Genomic DNA, 20,200 nt, shown 5'->3' on the forward strand with positions numbered 1-20,200 from the left:
TAGCAAATCTAAAATCGTATTTCATATTATTGACAAGAACAAATTGCCTATTGCTCATCACAATAGGACATAGATTTTGACACGTGATCATTTGATGAAACATCAATAGATGTATTTAAGAAACATTAGAACATCCAGACAGTCTATTTTAAGGACCTAAACCAAAACTTTACGTCCTACGCATTTAAAGAAGCTTTCCATTTTAGTTGTATGGCAACTCCAGAACGTATGTCAAAGTACCGATATAATACCTCTTACGATATCCAGCACTTGTTATAAATCAAGCGCAAGAAATCAATAATGTACGTATATTTACAATACTGTGGAAACTTTAGTTAACAAAACATTAAACAAATTATAAATTAATAAAACCTTGATTTGATGTTAAACATTCTAATGTAAAAAACTACTTAAATAAAACGAGATGATGTTTCAGTTTGATTAAATTTGACTAGTTTAATTGATATGGCTATCATTGAATTGTCCCATTTATAAATCCGCTATGACAACATTTAAATGATTACATAAGATAGGTTTTCTAATTAATAGGAACTACTATTGAGCATTACCTTTCTATAATACCAGTCGATCTTGAGATTTTCTATAATACATGACATACATGTTTTTTTATAGAGAACTATCAATGTAACGTAGATAAAAAGCGTTCAGAGATAGTGATAGATAGAGCGTATAGCTTTTTATGCCTACTGTCTGACTATTGAAAAAATGTTAGTACCTTTGTTTACAGACTATTTTTTTAAGATATACTCGTAAGCGTTACGGCTGGGATTTAAGAAATACAAACAAGACGTAAATCTGGACCTACGATTTGTTTACAAGACATTAAAAAAGTCTTGAACGGCGTTTTAGGGAGCGTTCAAGTATTACGTCACGCAATTTTTGGAGATTATTAACCCCCCCCCCATGTAACACGCCGTAACGTTTTTCTGTACCAAATATTAAAACGTTTCGTGACCATCCAGTGACTCTTTATAGCTAAAAGTTACCATTATGTGGTGTAAAGTACTGGACAGTCGAAAATAATATTAACAATAACGCATAATTCAATCCCCGCCCCGCATCGTAACGTTTTACAAAAGGATGCCCCCCCACCCCACCCCAAAATTCCTTACGTAATACTTAAACGCTCCCTTATCCATTTATGAAAAACTCATTTCATATATTCCTAAACGCACTACGAAAACCGGATATAGTCATGAATCTTTTGTCTCATTTATATACTTTCTAAATGCCAAGAGAGTAATAAGGACAATGCATTAAATAGCTAGTTGAGGCGTAGTGCGTTTAAGAACAAAGGGCTATACGTCGTTGGTTCAATAATATGGAAGTATTAAAGACCATTGTATAAAATCTACGCTTATAAGATAATAATAAACAAAACCGATAAAACAAAACTAGTAATAAAATATATAAATTTTCAACATAATTTTTTGAGGCTAAAAGTATAATTTATAAAACAATGATATAGAAAAAACTTATATAAAAGGTAATCATAGTCTTGCTTGCACAGCGTATGACCATTTTTATTTGATTTTTGAGCCGCCTAATCTAACCGTAAGCTTAGATATATAATTTATTTTTTATATACATGGAATAAACACGTTAAAAAATACAATATTCTTCAAAGTTTCGTTGATTTCATGATTGGGTCTTAACAAATACTGTGCGTGTATAATGCAAAATATACTGTTCGTTGTGGTTTCCTTATTCTAGACGAAATACGATCCATATTCGTGTGGCATTACACCACGACGAGGGTAAAACGTGTGAGTGAGTGAGTAGTTAAGTAGATGTCTTATATTTGACGTGTAGATGTCCGCGAATCGGAATAAACGCCTTGAAAAGTATGTGGGATTGTGATATGTGCGAAAGACGCTTCCAAATTGAGGGTTGAATACTGATTTTGTTGCGTTTCTGAAAAAATAAATTAATTCTAAATATTACATAATTTAATCAAAATATCAGCCATTGGCGAGAAGCGAAATAGGACAGAGAGCGCTGAAAGTTTCCCGTTTAGGAAGCTAAGACACATTTTGGAGTGTTACACAAAAATATATAATAAAAGTACCTAATTTAGAAAAATTTAATCGACTTTCATGTTCCCTCGAGAAATCCCTTGATATATCAAAGCTACTGACTGATTTCTATGAAAGTTGGACTGTTCACTATATTCACCTGAATCACGGATACTGTTAAGGCCGAGTTTCCGAGTAATGGAAATTATAATTAAACAAAAACCTACGCTTATCAAACCTACTTACTAACCTCTTATTAATTTTCGTTAGTTTCTGATGTTAATATAAATAAGGACAGGTAACCATATAAGAGCTACATAATGGTTATTATTAACAAAAGACAAATGTCCAAAAAAAAATATTGATGTTCTTTGTTAAATTCTTTAAGATAAAAACATTCACTGCATGGTCAAACCAAAAAACGGTCATACTAGTAAATCCTCTCTTTTCTATTCTAGCTAGAGTATTAAGAGGTCACAATGTCTGATACAAGCAATAAAAGCAGTGGCGTATCTGTTTCGTGATATTTTTTTTCCTTAATCAGCATGTAGCGGCATTTTTTGGGCATACCTGTTTCTTCACGATATTTTCCTTCACCGTACGAGCAAGTGTTAAATGCGTACATAGACAGAAAGTCCATTGGTGCATAGCCGTGATTCGAAGCCAATGTCTGATAGCCCAGAACAATTTTTTTAACCGATGTATCGGAGATAACGTCATATTACCTGAGGTAATCTCTCTCAGCCATCCATTTATCAATGATCTCTAGGGCCTCGGGCTGCTTATAGTCTTGGTGGTCCTCGATAAGCTGGGTGAGCATTTGAAGCCAGTTCGCGTTCTGTTTGAACGTATTTGTGTTCAGTGTGTTTATTTCATGCTGAAATTATTTAAATTTGAATACATTAAAATATATTAAAGATTATGAGATACTATGAATTAAGGTTTCGTTTAAGTAAGAATAAGTTTATTTTTAATATTTATAGGTTTTAGTATATGTTTTGTTTTATTAAATTCTGTTGTCCCAAATTGGTAAGTATAAGCTTTATGTGACTTTAATCCAAGACAATTATTGTTTCGCCGAATCCAGAAGGTAATGCATCATTTGTGAAGCCTATATATATATATATATATATAATATTATATAGTTTCTTGGTATGAAATATCAAGATTGTAATTCTTTAAACTAAACTTAAATTCCCTTGTGTACCCTCATACCCAACGCCAATAGTTCCTCCTTTCAGAATAACTCGTTTTGGTAAAAGCTCACCGATATCCAGATTGAGCTAGGTCTGGATATCCATAGTTACTTCCCTCACACTTCGAATTGAATTTTTCTATAGTTTTTACAATTTTAATAGCTTTTCACTGTTTGATTGTTTTGTTTGCCAATAAGTACCAATGTGCCTAGCGTTGGCAAGCTATTGTAAATAAAAAAAAGCGTGAAGCACTCGGGGACTGCCGTAAAGCTATTGCACAGCATTTTTTATCAACTTATGCAATTATAACTAATTATTTATTTTATATTTATGCAGTATTTGTTTTCTTTGATATAAATTGAATCTACCAGACTCAGACTAACACGCCTATATAGTCTATCTCACTCTAACGCGTACAGGCTGCACAGGCCGCGCTTACGCTACGTCACCGATCTCGTCAGAGAGATGTGAATACGCAGTGCGTTCTGTCGTTCGTTAGTATATTACGTCATCGTGTGTCAGGTTATTTTCGTTACGGAATTTCTTGATTCGGTCGCCGCGCTCAAAGCCCGAGATAAAATCTATGCAATAGCTTAAAATTCTCCCCTTTTAGTTTATGAAGCAATACTGCGTTAATTCCTTACAATATGTAGCAGCAAAAGCAGTCAAGTTTTTTTGAGCCTAAACATTGTGGTAGTTAACATTTTAATATTTATGCATACCGTTAGTTCATTAATAATTGCTCCGGTCCTCCAGCCGTGTTCGAGTGTGACGTCAGCGAGATCACTGTATGGATGATCACCGAAATATAGAACTTGATGGCCACTCCAACCCGTCAGATCTTGCATTTGCTTCACTGTACCCTGTAACGTTAGATGTTTTATTCGTATTGCTATTACATGTTTTGTCCTTATCACTCTTATGCGACTTTGAAATTAAAAAACGGGACAAAACATTATATACCAATTTGAAGCTTATACATTTATGAAAAGGTTTTAATTAGCTAGTCTTTTTTTAATTATAAGCAAGGATGATATTATGTATATTAACACATTTTAATACAAATGGCAATAGTCATCAAGTAGCCAAATATTTAGTTCTTGTGTCATTTTAAAAATAAATAAACAAGAGTTATGTAATCTAACATTAGTTAAGTTAATATATATGTCGCAGCCAACTAGCTTAATTAGCCGTTAAATTTTTAGCCTAGGCTTTTTAACTAAACGGCGCCGTTTAACTAGCGGCCTGAAAGATGTTCAGCCAGTTGATCAAACAGCTAGGCAAATGACTGGGATAGATGACTTTTCATTACTTGCCTAGCCTGTTGACTGTTAATTTAAATTTAATTCCAATTTCTGCCACTCTCAAACTCGAAACGAAACTCTTCAAACTGTCTATATGGCATCAGCGAACCACAACTTTGATGGTGTTTTCAAAAGTTTCATGAAAAACAACAAGTACAATGTAGTGTAGTGAGTGTAGTGACAATAATAATGTGAATTTACGACTAATTAAGCTAGTTGGCTACGACATATATATTTAGTTAATAATTAGAAGCGCAAACCAAATATTAGCAATCATCGTATACCTACTTGTAGCCAATAAATTGTAAAACGTCAGTTTAGTAATAAATGTGCCCTTAAGTTTTTCATACACTCATAAATTGTATATGTATGTATGTAATATAATATTCTCGTTTCCAATAATGTCCAATAAATCGACTACACCTATATTTTTTATAGGTATCAGAAGTGTCACTTACATTTAAGAACCCTTAAATAAGTCAACTTAGTTTTTTATAAGTTTGCAACCCCACTACCCATGTTAGCTATAAACTCATGATTTAAACGATTAAAGCCAGTTGACACCTAGCTTCATTAAAAGCAGCAATTTGAAAAATGAATATCGAACTTCGACTATTACCTCGAGACAAAAGATTTTTTTGTGAAAGCGTGTTTATAAACAAGCTCTTCATAATAAGTAATATAAGTAATTAACTGGTAAGTACGGCAACGTCGCATTCCGCGCAAGCATAATTTAGTATTGTAGTGAAATTTATCTATTTTTGGATTATTTAATAATCAATATACAATTATTTCAATTTTAAGCGTCATATTTTCTATTCATTACACCATTAATAAGACAGCCTTCCCTGTCGGTTGTTTGTATATTTTTATAAAGAGTGTTTAATTTTTATCGCCGGTACAATTGGCTTTAGAACTAATGGTAATGCATTTTAAATAAGCGTGTGGTTTTGCTATCGCCGATTGAAATCGATACGTGTCGCATTGCAAATGAAACCCAAGTAGGTACATTTCTTGATTATATCTGGTTCTTATTATTCTGGATTATATTTACCAGGAAACGAAGTCACGTTAATATGAAAGCCGAATATCATGGAGAGGTGAAAATGTAATTAATAAGCAATTTTCCAGAAAATAATGATAGTCATAATATTTTTTTTTATATATATATTTTTAATGGCTCTGGCACGATTTGTGCATTAGCCAGCGTCAAGTATAGGATTTTTTTATAATTCGTGCTTGTCTTTAGAAATTCGACCGTATCCTCCATGTACGGTTTAAGCACTCCCCCGGTACCGCACAACCCTCCCAAAGGCCGAGAACAATTAAAACTTTAAATTAAATTAAAACTTGCCCTCGAACCGGGAATCGAACCCGGTACCCCTCACCTAGCTCCCACTTAATAAGACCGCTAGGCTATGAGGCCCCCAATAGCCATAATTATTTGGAAAAAAAGGAAAACAATATATACCTCGTAATAAATAATGCCTTTTTCTAAGGATGTTACTTTCTCCCATATGTGTGTATTTGCATTTTTGTCGAACACCCTAATTGGCCTTGAAACTTCAGTGAAAAACTTAGGTTTATTCGCATTTACTATAACGACATCGAAGAAATCTCTCCACTCGTGACCAACTAGCATTTCCATTCCAGCATTCCTGAAATGAGGTTTGGTCGATACACTCTATTGAATGATGCCAAAAAAATTTAGATTGTTCGGTTTTTTAGCTCAGTTTGCTGCCAGCATGAAGTGTCTTTTAAATAATTATGAAATTCAGATACGTGACCAGAATAAAATACATAAATAATATAATAAATTTGGTTTTGAATCAAACTTGTATCTACAATATATTAAATTAAATTAAAAATTTCCATTTAATTTCAACTACATAATTTGTCAACTTTCTTTCTTTGCAAATTTGTTTTCTTTTAAGCTCCATCTAAATGCGATCAGTAAAAACAGGGTCAAATGCGATGCATTTTTTTCAAGTCGATAATTGTTTTTTCAAAAATTTATATATTTAAAAAAACTTACACAAAATGAAAGGGACTGTTTGTGACTAGAAACAGCTTCTTTCCTTCTTCTTGAAGAAGTCGAAAGTATTTTTTAAGACCTGAATTTGGTCTCACGTATTCCTCCACGTTTTGAGCAACGATTTTGTGCATGATCGGATGACAATGTTGAACAGAGTTCTGAAAAAAAGAATTAAAATATTTTTTATGTCGCATTAATTCAACTAAAAAATTTATTGAAATTCATAAAAAAAATATACGCTAAAACTTAATCAAAATAGCATGATACACTCTGGCGACTTAACGAAAATAATTCATTGGAGAATAATAAGAAACTTGTATAGGAAAAATTTTGAATGTCTCCTTTATTATTATGCTCATGAAATCGTAAGATAGCACTTGTTACATTAACAATGCAATCTGAAATGAGGACTCAAAAGAGCTGGTTGCGAGAAAACTTACAACAATAATATAAATATGTTTTTAGAACAAAATGTATCATACAAACTTCTTGAGATTATTTTAATACTATATCAATTCCTATTTATGACAAAATGTATTTAAAGAATGTAGTTAAACTATAAATACAGATACTCTCAAATGAAAATAAGATAATAAAGCAAATACTACCTTGACATCCAAAAAGAGTATCTCTGGGTGATAATCTATATGATTCTTATTAAAATACTCAGCAACATTACACAGCAAACCCATTTCTGGTACAGAGAACAAATCTGCCAAATGAACCATCTTTGCTATATTTGTCTGAAAAAATATAAATTTTAAGGAATTTTCAATAATATTATAATGAATTCTTCAGTCATAAATCTAATTTTCGCTACGAAAGAACAGACTTTAATCCATGAAGGATTCAAACCTATTGAAACCATTTAGTTACAACTTAAGGAAAGTCTTCAAGCACATTTGTTTTTGTGAAAACAAATGTCTAATTGATTTTAATAATGACTAATGGACAACCTATTCACTGCCCATCTCAATTTGTGCAATAAATTCCATTTAAGTTTTTATTATTTTCAAATAATACATATTTGTAATTAGTATTACTTGATAAATTAATGCTTAACATATTTTTGTAGTTTTTTTTCAACAGTATTTCTCAAGTTTTAGGGTCTTTTCATCAAAATTGTTTCATGAAAAAATTGTATTTTGCATTGATTTGTTATGTAATATTTTGGTAGCAAGCTAGAATTGGATCTAATTAGATATAAATCATTCCATAACATTGACATAAGAAATAAATTCCAAATAATATAAACAAACATTTGATTTAAACTAGGACACATGTTGTTCAAAACTATACAAACATGTGCATACTAACATACACTTCATAAAAGGGGAGATCACAAATGAATGATTGCTTACAAGTGCTGTGTTCATTATATCAATACTTTAATGTATCACACATTCATGCTTACAACACAATATTTTCATAGAACTAAACATTGAACTAGTGTTTTATTTGCAATATGAAGTGAAGCAATTTTTAAATTACACATTAATATTATAATTTTGTATATATATAGTCTAGAATAAATGTCCTAACTAATCCTATATGTATACTAGTTATAAGCAATGTGGGTTACCCACAAAAGATTGCCTACTTCCTAAAAAGAAAATATTAGCAGTGATATGAGAAAATAAACATATAAAATTTTTGGTTTCAGGTAGTACAACATAAATCATATCTTTACCTTGTGAGCCCTTGTGTCACCTTCAACATATGCAATAGGTATAATTCTATTTTTGTACAGTTTAAGAACTTCCTCAGTTGGCACAGGTGTCAACCCTCTGTAAACAGCCCCAAACTGTATTTGTAGAAATGAATCTAATTTCAATAGTAATCCCTTTTCAATGTCATAATGCAATCCTCGAACAGCAAAGTCTGGTTTGTACTCCAGATTAGCTATTCCAGCTGGGTACTGAAAATAAATAAAATTAACTAAATACAAAATAATTATAAAATAACTTTGAACACTTACTATCACATATACATCACAACATGTCAATTAGAAAAGCAAACTAGCTACATATAAATACTGGAACTCACCTCTAATTCCTTAGGGAAGTAAGGAAAAATATAGGATATTTAATGAACACTTATTTTCACCAATCTCAAGTGTATTTATAAGGCAAGGCTGTCAAAACTTTATTGAAGATTCAAATTTTCTTAAAATCTGCATACATAAATACTGCATGTTAATGTGTTTTTTATTTTTTATTTATTTTTGAATGTATATAATAATGGAAAACAGAATATTTATGTGAGATAATTATGATAACATATTATTGTTTTTGTTTATAAAATATTCTTACCTTGTATTTTTCGAGTAGCATGTCCCGTCCCAGATTATATAGTAAATGTTCAAGACTGGGCTTATAATGAGCAAGTGTATAATCATAATCAAACCCATATACCTTCACCTCAGAAAGATCAAGCTCATTGCATGCAAAAACTCCTTGGGGATTGACATCTTGTGGGAGCTTTTTAGCTAAAAAATTAATGTTGTATAAAAAACTATTGTTTGAGATAATTTTACAGTAAATAAAATGTTTATATAACACTTACAACGACACTTTAGTTTTGTGCGACAGTACGCTTCATTTAAGAGTTCCCTAGTGGAAAATCTTTTCGCAGTTATAAAAAAACAGCATAAAACGTCTTTATGTGTTAGACTGCGTTTAATTTTTAAAAATCTGCTGGCACATGAAGTATTCATATTAAAAGAATAAAAATAGCACTACTTTCTTTAAAATTTCTTACGTAAAACTCGTGTTCATAATGAATAATAATTTTTCAAATTTACGGGCCACTATTACACATTTTTTTTTAAATTTTAAAGCACGAATTGTATCGTTTCTATTATTTCAACTTCGCTTAACAGGAAGATAAATAAACACTTGTTCATAGCACGAAAGTTATAAACACAGGTTAGAAGTAGAAAAATAGTGTTACCAGCTCAAATATAAATCACCGAAAAAAATTAATTATAAAATCAAATACTGGATTGACTATTGAGTTTAGATTTTTTAATGTTTTTGATTTTATCATTTAAAATATAGTTTTCGTTTTGTTTAATATTCTTTTAAATATAGTCATAGTTTTAGATTTTGTTCATTTGTTTACATAAATCATGGACACAGACTCACGTTAGCTGCAAATAATGATGACATCTAAAACTTATCAAGACAGGCTAGACAAGAAAGAAAGGATAGACAACGCCAAGAAATTAGGAGGATTATATTTCCTAAGGATTTTAAAATATTTTCATTTTTTTATTGTACATACCTACATAATTTCAATTAAATAAGATGTTTAGTTTTTCTATAAAATATAATCACCGTGCAAAAGTATTAATGTATTATGCATATTATCGTAACAGTACAAGGTAAATGTAATTAACTAAAAACCGTTTTTATTTTTCGTTCAATTGAGATAACATTGGTCGATAAATGTAGTACCATTGCAAATTAATTTATACTATACGACGGTCAAAAACGGCCACGTGACACGTCGCTCATTGCCGTGGTAGTTCGGTAGTATTAAAACAATACCTACGACCGGGACGTAAATAATAACTTCATTTGTGTCGAAATAATAACTAATTTAGATTAATAAGATACAATTCTTTACTTTTTAGATGTTCAAAAGTGTCGTATGAATATCGTCGTATTTCATCGTAAAGTTCGTTTAGGTAATTAATATAACAAAACATGTCTTCAGTGAGAAAGCTGCTCCGAGGTGCTTTTGGCGTTTCTAATCTAGTACTCGTATCGCGTAAATTTTCTAGAATTAGCCGTCTAAATAACTAAGATAAATGTATCTTTTTAATAAATTTAATAGTTTCTAGTTTTATTCAATTGGGTTAACTCACGTTAAGATTTTAATAGAAGAAAAGCACGAAGAGGTGGACTTAGCTTTGAACTAGAGCTGTCGGCGATATTTGTGCTTCTTCAAAATTTGTGCACTTTTTGGACAAAAACAATATAATAAGGTTTTTAGGGTTGGATTTAGAATTACGGTGCTCGAATTTGATAATACTGATTTGGTGTAGGTGACTCGGGGGACCTTGTAGTGATAAAGTGATTTTTGCTGCCGGAGTTGCGTCGTAAGTATTAAAAAAAATGTGTGCGTGTACTAGGTGTACACACGTAAGAAGTGAAACTTCTTTATGACCTTATTTTTCGAAAAATGATCTATTTTATGCAACTTTACAGAAATTGGTTAAATAAAGTTAAATTAGATAAAGTTTAAAAAAAAGGCTTTTATCATCATAGACATGAATACAAATACAATTATTTCATTTTACTTTATTACTACTAAGATTATTACAGAATTTTATTAATTGTAATTATTACTATCATTGTTATCGTTATTATATATTTTTGTTATTAATGCCTTTTAATCTCGTCGGATCAACCGTGGTAGGGACAAGAAAAAGATGGCGCGTAACCGAAAAATGTGACGGTAATTTTTCTAACGCCGATAAAGAAGTTTGACTTCAAAAAGCAACATGGCGCATAACCGAAAAACGTGACGATTTGCTACAAAATTTCACCCATACGTCGATAAAGAAGTTTCACTTCAAAAAGATGGCGTGTAACGGAAAAATGTGACGCGTAACGAAAAAATTTTACACTAAATTTTTTTCCAACCCCGATAAAGAAGTTTCACTTCAATAAATAATAAATAATGTGACGGTAAATTTTTTTCCAACGCCGATAAAGAAGTTTGACTTCAAAAAGGAACATGGCGCGTAACCGAAAAACGTGATGCGTAACGAAAAAATGTTACACTACATTTTTTTCCAACCCCGATAAAGAAGTTTCACTTCAAAAATGATTTAAAATTTTGTATAATGTATTGAAATTCCTACATAAACCGTACATTTTCTACTTTTCTATTAGGTTGTCATCTAGGTTGTTAAGACACCTAACCACTATTATCACATCACTTATTAAATGACCAGCTACGCCTCAGAAGAGAGCTAGCCTTGACGGTGTATATATTTAAGATACTTACGGGTCGGGTTCATAATCCGGACATAATGGAGAGACTGAGCCTACGGGTACCAAGTAGAAACCTGAGGCGGAAGTCTCAACTTTTGGATGTACCGCGCGCACATTCCAACTTGGTTAGCGAAGCACCACTCACGCGAGCAATACACATATTAAATAAGATTTATATTAAGGTAGACTTATTTGTTTGCACACTGGCTGAGTTCACAAGAGTTGCTTCCTATATTATTAGTTATAAGATTTAGGTACATAAATATATTTCTGTTAATGTTTTGTATTTAGGTTAATTGGTGTGGGTAAAATATTGTGTCGTTCTATCGAATTAGTAATTGCTGTAAAGATAGAATAATTATATGGAATAAATAAATAAATAAATAAATAAATAAATAAATCTTAGTAAGACTTAGGATTAATACGTGGGCATAAGTGATGCCTGCGCGTGGACAAATTTGAAATTACATAACCAATTTCGGTCACAAATCGACAGTGAGGAGTGACTGAGGTCGATGATCATCGATGTTCGATGATCGCGCGGTCTTTTTCCTATTATATATTTAGATATTTCCCTTCCTTTCGCACTAAAGCTTAATACATACATACAATACTTTTCTAATAAAAAAGAAAGTGTCATACAGTAAAGCAAGCGTTCTTCTTTTGAATTGTCTTGAGTTTTAAAGGAAAACTACGACAAAAAATAGGTAAAAAAATCCATTCTGATATACTATGGTTATTCACTTTCGTTCATCGAACTACAGATCTTAAATTGAACCTTCTATAGATGAATGTCCATTTCAACTAGAGTAACCCACTATCGCAATAATAAAAATATGCATGGAAATGACATTAGCAAACTTGGCAACGGGACCATTTGCAATTTCGATAGGCGTTAGTGATCCCTGTCGCAACTAACTTTATTTATAATAATAATTTAATGTAAATAGTTTTACAGTTAAGGTATCGTTTAGGTCGTAAAAATAAAACAAAAAGTTTGATCGAACTAAATTTAGTTACATATTACACTGAGTATTATTTTTTATCACTTGTCTTTCAATCTTCCAAAAACATATAAAGCTAAAAAATTTATCTCTCAAAATATTGTACCTACAATTTAAAATAAGTTTTAACTCGTTGGCTGGGACTTCACAAAGGTACAATTTGTAAATTATATCTGTGGATAAGCGCTGCCAATGTAATTTTTGCTTCTATAGCGAAAATTGTACGTTACAATATCAACATCGTTATTTCCTAATTTGAGTTTGCAATCATTGTCTACTCTAGTGACGTAACACAATGTGTAAAGTGACATTTCTAATTCAGGGGAAGTGCCGATAAACATCGTTCCAACTGGCTTGTCGACGCCCTGCTGATTGAAATGCATTTTCAAAACAGCGCCTTTCTGTAATAACATAATAGATATTTTATACATCTATGTAGACTGTGGAAAAATTATAAAAATATTTTGTATGGATGCTTGTCATTTGTCAGTCATTATTGAATAAATTAAACTCAAGATAAGTTTTAGGTTGGTTGTTAGGTAAATTAGGTTGAATTCGATAAATCGTTTTTAGACTGGCGATTTTAATAACGTACATAATTTTTAAAGTACCTCTAATATAGGTACAAATGCTCATATTAGATACTCAAATGTGTAAAGGTTATCAGTTAACGATACTTACGTCCGCCAAATTAGCATACTTTAAGTATCCCAAATAATTCACTCGGTTTGCAGTTTCTTCTTTGGAGAAATAAATCCAATTATGTAATCCTACAACATACAAAATGCGTTCTTAGGCAAACATAGAGAAACCGGTGAAAGTTAAACATAATGCTTTTATAGCTTACCCGATATTTGGGAATTTTTCAATTCCGATACAAAAACGTGTTCAAAACCTGAGCTGCTTATTTTTCCTTTGCCTCTTGAATACAGCCCAAACCACATTTGTTTTAAAAATTCCCTTTGCTGGCGTGGATCTTGAGTTACGTATCCTAAAACAAATACGTTTGAATAATTATTTACCTTGATATAAAATTATCGCAATTAGAATATAACTGAATTAGTCAAATATTTCAATACCTTTGTCTTTCAAAAAGCTCATCAAGTGACGAATAACATTTGTGGACATAATAGCATCCATGAAAGCATTTTCTTCATTTCTCTCCTAAAAATGGAAAACATCAGGTTTACGATGCAGTAGGAACCTAAGTTCTTAGTTTTATATTGTGTACATGATAGCTTTTTTTTTTATATAATAGGGGGCAAACGAGCTTGCGGGACGACCAAAAAGGGCAGTCCACGCAGCCCATAGACACCCATGAAATACAAGTATTAAGTACCTATTGAATTTAGGTATTGAAATACATAATATTTAAAGTTACCTAATGATTTTATAGAAATGATTTTTTAGGCCCGTTCACGAATAATCAAAATGTATTTAATTATTAATCAAAATAGAAGATCTTCTATAAAAAATATTGGAATTGATTAGTCACGTTTGACGTTGTTTGTTCAAGTGTATATTCTTATGTATTCCTATTAAGACTTCGCCTGATTTTCCATCACATTAAATTGCGTACTTTAAATTAATAAATTACTTATAATTCTTTATAAATTTTAATCCAAATCAAATGCGCATTTTTAGTGTTTGTTTTACAAAGAGGTGTATTATCACCTCATAGCAGAATGTTAAGTAACTATTATACACTAATTTTTACCTGAGGTGTTACATGCTCATTAATCAATGTATCTCTTTCATAGTTATCTAATAGTGGTAAAAACTTTTGTATTGTTGGTATATTCCATACTTCAGGTGATATAGTGAGTAATCTGCAAACAATAACGTATTATGTTTACCTTGTCGACAAGGTAAGGTTAAAATTTCAAAATAAATTAAGTTGCAAATTTTTGAGGAAATTGATATATCTCAATGACAATTTCTGACAGGATCGGAGGTGGTAAAAAAGAGTTTCACTTACGCTCGCGGAGCCTTATCATCTTTTGATCCGGACGAAGTCTTCTCTTGATAACTGATTGTGACTAACTTGGCAGCATTATTGACATCTTTTTTTAGCAACTCTTCTGATAATGTTTGTAATTCAGCATCAGTAGGAGAATTTGCGCCTTGCAGGTTTTTGTTGTTGTTTAAAATAGAGCTGGGTAAATTTCCACCACCAGTAGCTCCCACTTTAGTAGTCGAAGCTTGAGTGCTTGGCTTGCTGTTTCTATTTCCAGATGCGATTGAACTAAAACTAGGTTTAGTGGAGTGACCTAATCCATTTGATGGCGTCACTGGCTGTGGCCCAACTGTAGGACCTTTAAGAATCGAACTATAACTAGGTACCTTAGGTATTACTGTACTTCCTTGGTTACCTTGTCCGTCATAGAAATTAATTAAATCTTTTACTTTTCCTTGTTGGGCTTTGACATTATCTTGTAGAGGTTTTGGTGTCGTAAAAGCTGGCGCTACATAATCTCTTTTTGGATTTATGGAAGTCTTCGTTGTTGTTCCTAAATTTGCTTTGTTTGGCAATGAAGAAGGTTTTGACGTTGGATAATGTGGTGCAACGTAGTCTCTTTTAGAAGACTGTGTACTTGGAAGAGGATTTTGTGTTACAAGCAAAGTGGATGGCTTTGTTATAGGGCGCAAAGTTGGGAATTGAGGTGCGACATAATCCCTTTTATTATTAGGACTTGTAACTTGCGGTTTAGCTGTAGACACTGAAGAAGGTAGTTTTAATGTTGGAAATTGAGAATTACTGTTCTTATCATAAGGTAAAACTTGACCCCCAGCCTCATGTGAGAGAAAGTCATTAACGGGGCTGTATTTTTCCTTGCTCCAACCTGAAAAACAAGGCGCATATGATGGAATAGATTCATCTAGGATTTCCTGAAATATTAATGAAAAAAAAAAAAAAAAAGATTCGTTTGACTAATTGTTATCATATCTATTTTCGCTCCGTAAGGTTTCTTTGGTTTATTAACACTTATCGGGATAAAGGTCTAAAGTTTCGATAGAGTTATGATAAGGATAACATTTGTTTTTGGCTATAAAGTCCGCAAAAGAGAGAGCGACTTATATGAATTACAATGTAGCCTAAAAAAAGTTTTGGCTAATAAGTAATATTATGGTAATATAATGTACCACTACCGTACTAGTACAAAGCTTAAACTAAGATGTTTATTAACGGTCTTATTATTTTATAATGTTTTAGCACTATGAATGTGTGTGCATGATACAGCACTTGCACTTAGGTATATTACTACAAGGAAAATTAATATTATATACCTATTAAGTATTATTGAAATACACATAATTGAATCATTTTTTTATACACATTGGCTGCCCTTGACATGATAACCTTAGATATGCAAGAGTTAATTGTTAGAATACGTATTATTATAATTGGCAACTACCAACAGATTTGTATTTGATGCCTTAGTAAAAATAATAATATAAATATATATATAATAGTATATGACCATGACTCTTAAAGCATTATAAAGTTAAGAAAAAATATAAAAAATACTTACATGAACTCAGTTGAAGCGTTAATAACACAACATATGTTAAGAATTTCATAATAAATACTGATTTGAACTAATATTTATTACGTTTAATAAGGAGTTACCAAATATGGTGAATCTTAGAAGGTTTTTTGTAAAAAACTTTTAAGTGTTTTAAATAAAATAAATCAAAGCGCACGAGTTCAATGAACACTCACTACCCATGTTCCAAGACGCAAGTCGCAAACTAAACGAAACGCGTAGGTTTGTTTTGAAAGCTGACTGAGACTACTTTAGATAATAAGGTTGACGTCATTCACTATGCATCTCTGTCTTGCCTGTATTTATATATTGTGTTCTAACTTCTAAACAATTCTACTAACTGGTGAGAAATCTTTGAAGACTAGTGCCTAAGGTAAAAAAGTAAACTTTATAGGTACATTGGTCATAAAAAAATATCACAGGAAACCATTCTTATATTTTTCGAAATAAACAAATTTTTGAAATGATGTTACTAAAATTGTTTCTAAAAAATATACTATTATAATATAAATATAAGTATTTATTTCCAACACACAAATATACATTATTTACAATATTCTTAACCTACATAGTAATATTAAAAACAATAACTAAATGGATAAATAGAAAATCAAAACTAATTTAAAAAGTTCGGTCCCTGTTGTAGTGTTTGCGTTCGGCAATATCGTCAAGTCGAGGCAAAAGGAAGCAAAAATTCCATCGCGCCGAGCCAATCCATTTGGACCGACAGTGTTTTCACATTCATCGACGAATTTTGGATCGACAGCGTGCCAAATGGATCGATGGATCGCCCGTGAATGCCTTTACGTACCGATTAAAGGCTCCATAGACCATACCATAATATGCGAAAAAGGTATTCCGATGTTCATACAAAATGGTTATGGCTTTTTGTACTGGTTCTTCATTACATTGATGATATGCTACAAAATTTTCCAATACATATGAATTTTTATAAAAAAATGTTTTTACAAAGTTGACATCCCCAAGATCCTGAGATATTTTCTCTAAGACGTCGAGATTACAAATCTTACTATATGTCCAAGCCTTCGGCATAAGTTTTGTATTAAAATTAGCGACCAAGTTCAAAACTAAAATGTTGATTATACAGATTTTTTGCTACTCAAATGAATGGGGCTGTGCAAATTTTTGGCTCGATCTACCTATACATTTTTCACGCTAAAACTTTATCGAATTTGTTTTGGTACTTATTAAAAAAATAAAATTAAAACTACATTATATCAAAAATGCTAATTAAGTGTCAAAGTTATGATTTAATTTTTACACAGTTTTTGATTGGAATCCACGTAGGTATATTATGCTGCTTAATTTATAAATTGTGCTCCATCTGAAATATTTTACCCTATAAACCCTCTTAAAGTTTTGACCTACTAGCTAAAGTGGTAAGTTATGATTGGCTTGTAAATATCTCACCTTTGATCGGTGCTAGGTCTAGTTGATTTTGGATTCAGTCAACGTTCAAAAAAGGAATAAGGGCACGCGGTAGTTATTTGTTCCTGACCATTGCTTCATACTTTTCTATATAGTTTGGTAAAAATTTAGTTTAAGGTGCTATTTTGGTTAGTAAACAAAAAATAACCCATGGTGTGTAGATCGCCAAAGCCTTAAAATTTGGGATCAGAATTTTGCAGGAAAGTTGGTAAATTAATTTTATGTAATTGGAAGTTCCAAGTTGTCAAGTGGCAACATTGCCTTTATATTTCCGATTCCGAGATCCGTCAACCGTAATCCATTACAAATCACAAACAGTCAAAACATTAACAATGATGTGTTTTTAAATAATTTAAAATTAACTGTACTAAATTTTAATATTTTATTAATGAAATACCTTTCCAAATCAGAATGTGAATTATTTGATGTATAAGAAAAATGAAATTATTAATTCCGAAGACAGAGCTATGTATCTGTTTACTGATTTGGACGATTGCGAATATTTACGCTTTATATATGTTATTAAAATCACAAACCGGTAAGTTATTTTTTTAAATATATATATATATATAATTATAAAATTTATAAACTTGATTTTATTATTTCAGAAATATTGGAGGCTGATAAAAATGTATATCTCTCATTAGATGATTTACAACCTGGTTGGAACTTGTTTTCGAGATATAAAGATGTGTCTGATATTGAGTGGAGTAGTTGGAAATATTATATAAAAATATCGTGGTTTTACATATTAATACAGTTCCTAGTATCCGAATTAATTCGTCGATATTCACCAAGTTTTATAAAACAATGGTATATACTATCAAGTTTAACATTTGTTTGTACTTGCTTAGGCTATAAACAAATGATTATTATATTAATACAACCTGTGATATATGCTACAGTTATCAATCTTGGTGGAAAGAAAATAAGCATTTGGCTTGTCAGTATTTTTTTATTACTTAGCTATAATTCATTGAAATACAAGAATTTCTTTTGGACATTCTTGGAACACGGAGAGCTGCAAGATGAAGAAGTGTATTTAATTCTATTTTGTATGGCTTGGGTTGAATTAAGATGTATCAGTTTCTCTTTTGATTTTATAGAAAACAAAGAAAACAACAGGATAAAACCTGACGATTGCATAAATTTTTTAAGCTATGTTTTGTATTTACCAGTTTTATACATGGGACCTATAATATTATATGAGGAGTTTGAAAAGAGCTATAAAGTACAAAATACTGACATTTACCCAAGACTATTAAGATTTTTACCAGACATCTTTATTTTCTTAATATATTCAGTATGTCTGGATTTTTCATTCCATTTCATTTATTTTTATGCCATACAAAATGATATAGAGGTAAGAATTTGTAATAACTTAATTTATGAAGTTCTTCATATTAATTTATATAAGTTTGTTAACTAGATTTTGTTTTCAGTTAGTAAGAAAAATGTCAAGTATAGCCCTTTGTGGGGGAGGTTTATGGATGGGGCTTGAGTTTTACTTAAAATATGTGATATCATATGGCACAACAGGATCATTTGCTAGGCTTGACAATATTGAAGCACCCCCTACTCCACGATGTATAGCAAGAATTCACGTTTACTCTCAAATGTGGAGGCATTTTGATGTTGGCCTTTATAGGTTTTTAGTCAAGTAGGTATTTAAGTCAAATTAGTGCAATAAGGTCTCTGTGTTTGTTTGAAATAAGCTTGATAGAAGATGATGTTTAATCATTATCTTCCATAAAGTCTAGTCACAAAATCCATGCCTTGTGACTTAACTTTCCTTTAGCACGAATTAATAGATTCTTTGTATTATGAAAAGGTTTTAAGTAAAATTACCATTATTAAATACAAAATCAATTTATTATTATACAGAAAGCATTTTTAGCTAATTATTATGAGAAATTTGTTTATGTGATAATACATAGACCTTACTATAGATTTGTCAAAAATGTTTTTGACGAAGTTGATTTTTAATAATTTAAGTCCATCTGATTAGATTAGAATATTTTTGTTTTTTTAGGTACATTTATAAACCATGTTATGTTCTGTCAAGTGAATATATAAATTTACCAAAAATTGCCTACAAGCTTCTAGCATCACTTGGTACATTCCTTTTCATATTCATGTGGCATGGGATGGTGTGGCATATACTTATGTGGTCGTTCTTGAACTATCTTGGTATATTAATGGAACATGTAGGAAAGATTATATCAAAATCTGATAAGTATGTTTGGTTTAAGGAAAAGATTTTGAAAACAGAGACTATGGAGGCCAGACTTGTAGCAGTTTTGTGTGCACCATTGTTGGGTTTATCAGCTATTTCGAATTTTTATTTATTTGCTGGTAGTGGTGTTGGAAATCTATTTTTCGAATATCTCTTTCAAATACCAACTCTTGTTAATTGTGTAATTGTTTGTTCTTCTTTGTATAGTTGTTGTTATGTTTCAATGGCTTTAGAAAATGTCCCATCTAGACAATTAATTTTTCACAATTTTTATAAAAAGCACTTGTGATAATTCTACAATCTAGAAAGTAATTTGTCAATTATTTTAAAATGACGAATTTACAGTGACAAATATATTTAATAATTATTTATTAAAAGTGTTTTAT

The 20,200-nt window shown here is 31.1% G+C and overlaps 3 protein-coding genes across 7 annotated transcripts; 1 reads left to right on the top strand and 2 right to left on the bottom strand.

The window, feature by feature from the left end:
- Positions 1–1,115: 1,115 nt before the first annotated feature.
- LOC125055679 (5'-nucleotidase domain-containing protein 3) lies at positions 1,116–9,499 on the bottom strand. 2 transcript variants are annotated; one of them, XM_047658180.1, is made up of 10 exons: positions 9,137–9,499; positions 8,884–9,059; positions 8,618–8,626; positions 8,262–8,489; positions 7,180–7,314; positions 6,572–6,729; positions 6,008–6,194; positions 3,955–4,095; positions 2,762–2,913; positions 1,116–1,935 (listed from the first exon to the last, which is right to left on the bottom strand). In XM_047658180.1, the coding sequence occupies exons 1-10, from the start codon at positions 9,285–9,287 to the stop codon at positions 1,731–1,733; spliced, it is 1,542 nt and encodes a 513-aa protein (XP_047514136.1). In that variant the 5' UTR covers positions 9,288–9,499; the 3' UTR covers positions 1,116–1,730. The 2 variants fall into 2 exon arrangements, with proteins under 2 accessions (XP_047514136.1, XP_047514224.1); XM_047658268.1 differs by lacking the exon at positions 8,618–8,626.
- Positions 9,500–12,573: 3,074 nt separating this feature from the next.
- On the bottom strand, positions 12,574–16,318 carry LOC125055320 (uridylate-specific endoribonuclease C-like). The gene is made up of 7 exons (XM_047657780.1): positions 16,115–16,318; positions 14,560–15,424; positions 14,299–14,410; positions 13,661–13,745; positions 13,429–13,572; positions 13,263–13,351; positions 12,574–12,982 (listed from the first exon to the last, which is right to left on the bottom strand). Exons 1-7 carry the CDS (start codon positions 16,161–16,163, stop codon positions 12,749–12,751), a joined length of 1,578 nt encoding a protein of 525 aa, XP_047513736.1. The 5' UTR covers positions 16,164–16,318; the 3' UTR covers positions 12,574–12,748.
- Positions 16,319–17,855: 1,537 nt separating this feature from the next.
- On the top strand, positions 17,856–20,185 carry LOC125055398 (protein-cysteine N-palmitoyltransferase Rasp). 4 transcript variants are annotated; one of them, XM_047657952.1, is made up of 4 exons: positions 17,856–18,116; positions 18,187–18,941; positions 19,021–19,260; positions 19,336–19,456. In XM_047657952.1, exons 1-3 carry the CDS (start codon positions 18,017–18,019, stop codon positions 19,240–19,242), a joined length of 1,077 nt encoding a protein of 358 aa, XP_047513908.1. In that variant the 5' UTR covers positions 17,856–18,016; the 3' UTR covers positions 19,243–19,260; positions 19,336–19,456. The 4 variants fall into 4 exon arrangements, with proteins under 4 accessions (XP_047513908.1, XP_047513844.1, XP_047513972.1 ...); XM_047657888.1 differs by lacking the exon at positions 19,336–19,456 and adding an exon at positions 19,611–20,185 and having other exon boundaries at positions 17,857–18,116; positions 19,021–19,238; XM_047658016.1 differs by lacking the exon at positions 19,336–19,456 and adding an exon at positions 19,611–20,185 and having other exon boundaries at positions 17,860–18,116; positions 18,757–18,941; positions 19,021–19,238.
- The last annotated feature ends 15 nt before the right edge of the window (positions 20,186–20,200 follow it).

This window comes from Pieris napi, chromosome 1, assembly GCF_905475465.1.
Source record: "Pieris napi chromosome 1, ilPieNapi1.2, whole genome shotgun sequence".
Taxonomy (NCBI): Eukaryota; Metazoa; Arthropoda; class Insecta; order Lepidoptera; family Pieridae; genus Pieris; species Pieris napi.